The sequence below is a fragment of the Sebastes umbrosus genome, chromosome 22 (genome assembly GCF_015220745.1).
Source record: "Sebastes umbrosus isolate fSebUmb1 chromosome 22, fSebUmb1.pri, whole genome shotgun sequence".
Lineage (NCBI taxonomy): Eukaryota > Metazoa > Chordata > Actinopteri > Perciformes > Sebastidae > Sebastes > Sebastes umbrosus.
In genome coordinates, this window is record NC_051290.1 from 9,716,952 (window position 1) to 9,726,951 (window position 10,000).

At 39.8% G+C, this 10,000-nt stretch overlaps 1 protein-coding gene across 1 annotated transcript; it reads left to right on the forward strand.

The window, feature by feature from the left end:
* Positions 1-79: 79 nt before the first annotated feature.
* LOC119482152 (macrophage mannose receptor 1-like) lies at positions 80-8,158 on the forward strand. Its single transcript, XM_037759571.1, has 8 exons — positions 80-719; positions 841-1,221; positions 1,323-1,673; positions 1,760-1,855; positions 6,197-6,577; positions 6,677-7,030; positions 7,117-7,208; positions 7,372-8,158. Exons 1-8 carry the CDS (start codon positions 629-631, stop codon positions 7,498-7,500), a joined length of 1,875 nt encoding a protein of 624 aa, XP_037615499.1. The 5' UTR covers positions 80-628; the 3' UTR covers positions 7,501-8,158.
* The last annotated feature ends 1,842 nt before the right edge of the window (positions 8,159-10,000 follow it).

Genomic DNA, 10,000 nt, shown 5'->3' on the forward strand with positions numbered 1-10,000 from the left:
AATGTACATCTAAATAGTTTGTTAATCATTTACTTACACTTTCTGTATTTTTTTAATAGTTTTTGGTGCTTTTTTGCATTTTTTTTATTGATAGTGAGAGTTTTGAAGGTGGAGAGAGAGGGGGTGGCATGCAGCAAAGGGCCGCAGGTCAGATTCAAACCCGGGCCGCTGTGATAAGGACTCCCCCTCTACCAGGTGAGCTACCGGGGCTGGATAGATTTATGGAAACATCATGTTTAGGGTTAAAATAAGCACTTTGTTAAGGTTAGGAGACTTTTGTCGTCTTGCTTACCATAATAACCACATGGTTAAGGTCAGGGAACGATTGTGGTCACGGTTTAAAAATAACAATGTTGATGGTCAGTTGGACACAGGAAAAGAACAGCGGCTGAATCTACTGATTCTGACGTTGTTCTTGGGAAGACAGTTGACAATGCAAATTTAACTGCCCACAATAAACTTGTGACTCAGCATCAAGCTGTAATTTCAAATCAGGATTGTAAAGGAAAAATAAACATTTACATGAAGTCATCCATTGCATTGCTTTTTGCATTAACAGGCCGGTGGACTTTGTCCGTGACGGAGAGAAGCTGCGCTTGAATTTCCATAGATTTGCCTACGAACAGTAATGAAAGAGCTGGGGTCGCATGTTGAGACACACAGTCCACAGGTCAGCATGATGATGGAGAGGATCTTGCTGGGTGTCTTGAGTCTCTCAGGTCAGTGAATTCTCTGATATTTGTGATGTCTAACAGTGCTTATTACTGTGGAGTATTGTAATACTATGAGCTGTAATAGTTTGAACCACCTTATATTTAAGAGATGGTGTTTTCCTCATAGGGTGGATCATCCCCTCCATATGCCTTCACCGTCAGTACCACTATGTTGCTGATTTAAAGACTTGGACTGAAGCTGCCTCCTACTGCAGACGGACATACACAGACCTGGTCAGCATTGAAAACACTGAAGGAATGAACCAACTTATGAACACAGTTTCATCTTCCAGCAACAGCTCTGAAGTCTGGATTGGTCTGTACAGTGGAATCGTCTGGAGGTGGTCTGATGGCTACAGAGGGACTGGGTCTAGATACAGGAACTGGAGAACTAGTTACAATGAACCAGATTTTAGTTCAGGTGATCAGTTCTGTGGGCTCACTACACGTGGTGGAGGGTGGCATGATGGTACTTGCAAAGATAAATTTCCATTTATCTGTTACAGAGGTGAGGATCTAGCGAGGCATGTTTTGATCTTGAAAAAGTTTTATTTTGAATTTCAGTATGTGACATTTCCTCCTCTCCCCCCCCTCCAACCCTAACTGCAGGAACACAGCTGGATCCTGAATTTGTTGTTGTGAATGAAAGAATGAATTGGTCCAGTGCTCAGAGGTACTGCAGGGAGAACTTCACAGACCTGGCCACTGTGAGGAACGACACTGAGAACCAGGAGATCAAGCGTTTTGTGCCGTGTGGAGATTGGGCATGGATTGGCCTATTTAGAGATCCAAATTTTAATTGGTCTGATGGTAGCAACTACAAATTCAGCTACTGGGATAACGCTGACAACCCACTTGGCTCATTGACACATGTATGTGCTGTTGCTATGCAAAGATCAGGAAAATGGAGGGCTTTTGACTGTGAAAGGAGATTACCGTTTGTCTGCTACAGCCTCCCTGGTGAGTGATTTACTGTCCTTTTATGGTATCAAAAAAGTAATACCACAGCAAACTAATGTTTCATTTCTCTGTTCATTCTGCAACAGCAAATAGGCAGGTAGTAAGGCTGAGGATGAAGCCGGAAGACTCCTCTCTGGATCTGAATGACCCTGCTGTGAAAGCAGACATCCTGAAAAAGGCACGTATCTATCTATCTATCTATCTATCTATCTATCTATCTATCTATGTATCTATCTATCTATCTATCTATCTATCTATCTATCTATCTATCTATCTATCTAATTTGTTTTAAGTAAAACGGTGTGAATAATTTTGTTGGGTCCACGTCCTCTCTGGGTTTCCAAACAAAGTTGATGTCTATTGAAATGACTACCATTTGTGTTTCCCAGCTCCAGGACAGACTGGAGACCAAAGTAGCGGGAGCCACCCTGAAATGGAGAGAGCAGCCTGATGGGAAGGTCTTCTTCAAGGAAGGGAAAAGTTCTAAGAAGAAAGAAAGAAAAAAGACGGAGCTCTGAAATTTAAACCCAACTTTAGCTGTGCTTATAGGCTTATCAGAAACCCATGGTGAACATGCATTATATGTGCTATAAAATGTAGGGCTACTTGGTACTTCATCATCAATACCGCTGTGTGATGTGTTTTAATTGTAATTCTTAGTCCAGAATATATACCGGTATGTATGAGGAGTTGTTTTGGCTTCAAGTTTCTTATTTGGCTCTGTAGAATTATTTCAAAATAAAAGCTGATATCATATTTGTGTCTGTGTGTCTATATTGAATAGTAACAATAATCTAACAAGCTAATATAATATAGCACAGCAATTACAATAACATAACTATAACACTGCTAATTTTACTTAAAGCCTGGGTAGGTAACATTGGAGGAACCAGCAAGAGTACACTAGTGCACAGGCAGAGTGCATGCAGGTATGTAGACAGGCATGAAATGACTGGACGGGCTTATTACAGTCCTGCGAAAGCCATAGATACAAGATTTGTTTCTCTTTTTTTATGTCAGAGCATTTGATTTATTGATTACTGTCGGGATGTAACGAGAATTTCAGCAAAACTTTACAAAAATGTTTCTGAAATACATTACCCACCCTTTAAGTAAAGGATATGAATACTTCCAGCACTGACACACACACACACACATACACACACACACATACACACATTCACACACACACACGCACACACGCACGCACGCGCACACACACACACACACACACACACAAAGAGGAAGAGAGAGACTAATAATAAAATCCTGCAAACCTGATAGGCCTAACAGACAGGTGAAGTCCCGCCCCTTCCGGTGGACACACATATGATGTTTGTCAGTTTAGAAGATCATTTTGCAAGTCAAATATATATATATATATAAATACAGTATATATATGTGTATGTGTATGTTTTTACTGCACTATATTTATGTGTGAAATATTTAGGGGGGCTTTTATGGTGGTCAGAGGATAGGTCATACAGGTTCATTTATCTTTCTACTCTGGTTTGCTAATTTTATTTCACTTTAGAGAATACGGACTGACATTGTTAGTGGTTAAGGTTAGAAAAAAACATCTTGGTTTGTGTTTAAATTATACCATAACAGTGTAATGTTACAACTGTCACAACATAACTAGTTTAAATACAAAGTCCAGTGTTTGTTTGAGTCATCCACCACCCCTCCCAGACCAGCCCTTAGTGGACTTTCTCACTTGTTATACAAATTATTATTAATTTTGTTGTTCTACAGAGAACCAGAAATAAATGAATTATGCATGTGTTAAAATACTTATCAACAACTGTAATTTTTCCTCTCAGATATCTGTATATACAGTAGACCTATACACTGTTGTGTAGTAGTGCCATCTACTGACTGCAAGTGAAAACAGCACATTATACCTGAGATGGTGAAACAGAGTTTTATGGTCAGACAAAACTGATGGAACTGTGTTCACCAGTCCCTTCATCATTATTAGTACTGATTTGCATTTGCACTCTAAAAAGGTTGAGTGACTGGGGGTTAGACCATGTGCCAATCACCTCAAAGTACAATTAAAGTAATAGTTCACTCTGGGAAATACGCATATTCAGGTTTTTTTCTGTCAGGGTTTGTCTGTTCGGAGGATTACTCCAAAAGTCCGCTATGGATTTGAATTACATTTTTTTAGAGGGGTGGGGTGTGTTAAGCACAAACGTAAAGCACACAACCTACACAATGAGTTATTCCTTAAAGCAGTTTGCTACTTGGTAGAAACTGTATCCTGTCAGCCTACATCTTAATGAGCTCTGAGAGCAGCCACATGCTCACCTGAGCCTAGTTGACTCTGAACAGCACAGGTGAGCCCAATCAGCACACAATCAGTGCTTCTATAAGTAGGAGGTGAGGAGAAGAACATGTCTCTGTTTGCCCTGCTACCAGCCATACCTGATCCTCAGCGTTCATCAAGTGTGTCTTCAGAAATACACCACTTGTTGAGGATAAAGGGGAAAGTCATCTCAAATAAAGTCTCACTTTTGGTGGAACTTCCTGTCTCTCTCTCTCCTTAATTCCAGTTACCTCACGTCCAATACTCAAATGTCCAGAGTCTCCAGCCCTCGCCACCTTAACACAGTTTTCATGGTGACTCTTTCCCCAAGTACTAAAACTGAGGATAAAGCCGGAGGTCTCCTCTGTGGATCTGAATGACCCTGCTATGAAAGCAGACATCCTAAAAAACACAAGTCTCTAAAATCTATCCTGCAACACAGAACCATTCATACGCCCAGAGAAGATGTAAATTACTTCTAAAAAAACTCTTTCTTATTTGGCCAGCTGTTTGTTTTACCATCACAGAGTTTGAGAGAATGTGTAGGTGTGTGACTGTAAAAACAAATTTGTGCAGCGTCAGACGCATCAGCAGAGCACAATGCAAAACAGCTGCCACAATATACACAGAAGGGTATTATCATGATTAGAATAAAACCAAATGGCTTGTTTTGTTGTTTTATCATTCCAGGCACTGGTGGACTCAGTGAACACGATGACCTGACCTCTACGGTGCCCTTCTAGTAGAGAGAAAGTGATGCAGTGCCTTCTAAGGGGTCTAGGCCCACTTCCTATGACATACTATACTATGACTGGTTTACTATGAAAACCACATAAAAAGTCATAGTGTGTCATAATAAAAGTCATAACCATTAGTGCATGTCTCATTTTTTATATGTATAAATGCATGCATAAATGTACATATACATATTTTGTTTATTTGTTGTTTTTTTTAATTCATTTTTATTTGGAGACGTTGACACTTTACATGATCGAGTAATGTACATGTTTGTAGCATGATGTAATGAGCAGCATGTACTTAAAAGAGTGTTTCCATTTTTTCTTTTTTTAAGTGTACATATACAATAAACATTGTGCCCACCCGCCAACCCATCCCATCCGTCCCAACCGCCCTACCCGCCTATTTGTGGGGTACTCACCTACAGTAGCACAGAGGGAAAGAAAAAAAGAAAAAAAAATCAGTCAAATAAGGATTGCATTTAGCTGCCTACAATGTCTAATAATGGAAAATAAATAAATAAATAAAAAAATAAGTTACATATATACATATATACATTCATCCATACCTGCATATACAAACAAATATATATATATATATATTTACAGTACATATACATACATACTGTAAATCGCCATACAAACACATGTGTACATACATACATATTCATAAAATATTCCAAGAACCCTATATATTTGGTGTGCCATGTGGAGAGAAACAGAGCACCATATCTAGTAAATATAGATAGTTAATTATTAAATAGTTTTAAGGCTTTTTTGCCTTTTTTTTATTGATAGTGAGAGTGAGAGTTTTGAAGGTGGAGAGAGAGGGGGAGGCATGCAGCAAAGGGCCGCAGGTCAGATTCAAACCCGGGCCGCTGTGATAAGGACTCCCCCTCTACCAGGTGAGCTACCGGGGCTGGATAGATTTATGGAAACATCATGTTTAGGGTTAAAATAAACACTTAATTAAGGTTAGGAGACTTTTGTCGTCTTGCTTACCATAATAACCACATGGTTAAGGTCAGGGAACGATTGTGGTCACGGTTTAAAAATAACAATGTTGACGGTAAGTTGGAAACAGGAAAAGAACAGCGGCTGAATCATCTGATTCTGACGTTGTTCTTTGGAAGACAGTTTTTCCGGATGGTTTAGGAAAAAAACATTTATTTGCATTTCTTTTTGCATTAACAGGCCGGTGGATTTTGTCCGTGACGGAGAGAAGCTGCGCTTGAATTTCCATAGATTTGCCTACGAACAGTAATGAAAGAGCTGGGGTCGCACGTTGAGACACACAGTCCACAGGTCAGCATGATGATGGAGAGGATCTTGCTGGGTGTCTTGAGTCTCTCAGGTCAGTGAATTCTCTGATATTTGTGATGTCTAACAGTGCTTATTACTGTGGAGTATTGTAATACTATGAGCTGTAATAGTTTGAACCACCTTATATTAAAGAGAAGGTGTTTTCCTCATAGGGTGGATCATCCCCTCCATATGCCTTCACCGTCAGTACCACTATGTTGCTGATCCAAAGACTTGGACTGAAGCTGCCTCCTACTGCAGACGGACATACACAGACCTGGCCAGCATTGAAAACATTGAAGAAATGAACCAACTTAAGAACACAGTTTCATCTTCCGGCCACAACTCTGAAGTCTGGATTGGTCTGTACAGTGCAATCGTCTGGAAGTGGTCTGATGGCTACAGAGGGACTGGGTCTAGATACAGGAACTGGAGAACTAGTAACACTGAACCAGATTTGTATTCAGGTGGTCAGTTCTGTGTGGTCACTGGAGGTGATGGAAGGTGGTATGATGACTTTTGCAATCGTGAACATCCATTTGTCTGTTACAGAGGTGAGGATCTAGCGAGGCATGTTTTGATCTTGAAAAGGTTTTATTTTGAATTTCAGTATGTGACATTTCCTCCTCTCCCCCCTCCAACCCTAACTGCAGGAACACAGCTGGATCCTGAATTTGTTGTTGTGAATGAAAGAATGAGTTGGTCCAGTGCTCAGAGGTACTGCAGGGAGAACTTCATAGACCTGGCCACTGTGAGGAACGACACTGAGACCCAGGAGATCCAGAGTTTGGTGCCAAGTAGAAGCTTGGCATGGATTGGCCTATTTAGAGATCCCAATTTCAATTGGTCTGATGGTAGCAACTACAAATTCAGCTACTGGGCTGCCGCTAAAAACCCATTTGGCTCATTGACACATGTATGTGCTGTTGCAGCTTTGCAAAGTTCAGGAAAATGGAGGGCTTTTGACTGTGAAAGGAGATTACCGTTTGTCTGCTACAGCCTCCCTGGTGAGTGATTTACTGTCCTTTTATGGTATCAAAAAAGTAATACCACAGCAAATTAATGTTTCATTTCTCTGTTCATTCTGCAACAGTAAAGAGGCAGGTAGTAAGGCTGAGGATGAAGCCGGAGGACTCCTCTCTGGATCTGAATGACCCTGCTGTGAAAGCAGACATCCTGAAAAAGGCACGTATCTATCTATCTATCTATCTATCTATCTATCTATCTATCTATCTATCTAATTTGTTTTAAGTAAAACGGTGTGAATAATTTTGTTGGGTCCACGTCCTCTCTGGGTTTCTAAACAAAGTTGATGTCTATTGAAATGGCTACCATTTGTGTTTCCCAGCTCCAGGACAGACTGGAGACGAAAGTAGCGGGAGCCACCCTGAAATGGAGAGAGCAGCCTGATGGGAAGGTCTTCTTCAAGGAAGGGAAAAGTTCTCAGAAGAAAGAAAGAAAAAAGACGGAGCTCTGAAATTTAAACCCAACTTTAGCTGTGCTTATAGGCTTATCAGAAACCCATGGTGAACATGCATTATATGTGCTATAAAATGTAGGGCTACTTGGTACTTCATCATCAATACCGCTGTGTGATGTGTTTTAATTGTAATTCTTAGTCCAGAATATATACCGGTATGTATGAGGAGTTGTTTTGGCTTCAAGTTTCTTATTTGGCTCTGTAGAATTATTTCAAAATAAAAGCTGATATCATATTTGTGTCTGTGTGTCTATATTGAATAGTAACAATAATCTAACAAGCTAATATAATATAGCACAGCAATTACAATAACATAACTATAACACTGCTAATTTTACTTAAAGCTTGGGTAGGTAACATTGGAGAAACCAGCAAGAGTACACTAGTGCACAGGCAGAGTGCACGCAGGTATGTAGACAGGCATGAAATGACTGGACGGGCTTATTACAGTCCTGCGAAAGCCATAGATACAAGATTTGTTTCTCTTTTTTTAACTCGGAGCATTTGATTTATTGATTACTGTCAAAGAATTTCAGCAAAACTTAACAAAAGTGTTTCTAAAATACATTACCCACCCTTTAAGTAAATGATATGAATACTTCCAGCACTGACACACACACACACACACACACACACAAACACACACACACACACACAAACACACAGAGCAAGAGAGAGACTAATAATAAAATCCTGCAAACCTGATAGGCCTAACAGACAGGTGAAGTCCCGCCCCTTCCGGTGGACACACATATGATGTTTGTCAGTTTAGAAGATCATTTTGCAAGTCAAATATATATATATATATATATATAAATACAGTATATATATATATATATATATATATATAAATACAGTATATATATGTGTGTGTGTGTATGTTTGTACTGCAGTACTTTTATATGCGAAATATTTAGAGGGCCTTTTATGGTGGTCAGAGGATAGGTCATACAGGTTCATTTATCTTTCTACTCTGGTTTGCTAATTTTACTTCACTTTAGAGAATAAGGACTGACATTGTTAGTGGTTAAGGTTAGAAAAAAACATCATGGTTTGTGTTTAAATAATAACATAACAGTGTAATGTTACAACTGTCACAACATAACTAGCGTAAATACAAAGTCCAGTGTTTGTTTGAGTCATCCTCCACCCCTCCCAGACCAGCCCTTAGTGGACTTTCTCGCTTGTTATACAAATTATTATTAATTTTGTTATTCTACAGAGAACCAGAAATACATGAATTATGCATGTGTTCAAATACTTATCTGCAACTGTGATTTTTCCTCTCAGATATCTGCATACACAGTAGACCTATACACTGTTGTGTAGTAGTGCCATCTACTGACTGCAAGTGAAAACAGCACATTATACCTGAGATGGTGAAACAGAGTTTTATGGTCAGACAAAACTGATGGAACTGTGTTCAACAGTCCCTTCATCATTTTTAGTACTGATTTGCATTTGCACTCTAAAAAGGTTGAGTGACTGGGGGTTAGACCATGTGCCAATCACCTCAAAGTACAATTAAAGTAATAGTTCACTCTGGGAAATACGCATATTCAGGTTTTTTTCTGTCAGGGTTTGTCTGTTTGGAGGATTACTCCAAAAGTCCGCTATGGATTTGAATTACATTTTTTTAGAGGGGTGTGGTGTGATAAGCACAAACGTAAAGCACACAACCTACACAATGAGTTATTCCTTAAAGCAGTTTGCTACTTGGTAGAAACTGTATCCTGTCAGCCTACATCTTAATGAGCTCTGAGAGCAGCCACATGCTCACCTGAGCCTAGTTGACTCTGAACAGCACAGGTGAGCCCAATCAGCACACAATCAGTGCTTCTATAAGTAGGAGGTGAGGAGAAGAACATGTCTCTGTTTGCCCTGCTACCAGCCATACCTGATCCTCAGCCTTCATCAAGTGTGTCTTCAGAAATACACCACTTGTTGAGGATAAAGGGGAAAGTCATCTCAAATACAGTCTCACTTTTGGTGGAATTTCCTGTCTCTCTCTCTCCTTAATTCCAGTTACCTCACGTCCAATACTCAAATGTCCAGAGTCTCCAGCCCTCGCCACCTTAACACAGTTTTCATGGTGACTCTTTCCCCAAGTACTAAAACTGAGGATAAAGCCGGAGGTCTCCTCTGTGGATCTGAATGACCCTGCTATGAAAGCAGACATCCTAAAAAACACAAGTCTCTAAAATCTATCCTGCAACACAGAACCATTCATACGCCCAGAGAAGATGTAAATTACTTCTAAAAAAACTCTTTCTTATTTGGCCAGCTGTTTGTTTTACCATCACAGAGTTTGAGAGAATGTGTAGGTGTGTGACTGTAAAAACAAATTTGTGCAGCGTCAGACGCATCAGCAGAGCACAATGCAAAACAGCTGCCACAATATACACAGAAGGGTATTATCATGATTAGAATAAAACCAAATGGCTTGTTTTGTTGTTTTATCATTCCAGGCACTGGTGGTCTCAGTGAACACGATGAC

Excerpts from the sequence above, each read along its gene's own strand:
- LOC119482152 (XM_037759571.1), top strand. The coding sequence starts at position 629 with ATGAAAGAGCTGGGGTCGCATGTTGAGACACACAGTCCACAGGTCAGC. Across the intron at positions 720-840 it reads GGGTGTCTTGAGTCTCTCAG|GGTGGATCATCCCCTCCATA; the intron begins GTCAGTGAATTC and ends TTTTCCTCATAG. Across the intron at positions 6,578-6,676 it reads TCCATTTGTCTGTTACAGAG|GAACACAGCTGGATCCTGAA; the intron begins GTGAGGATCTAG and ends CCCTAACTGCAG.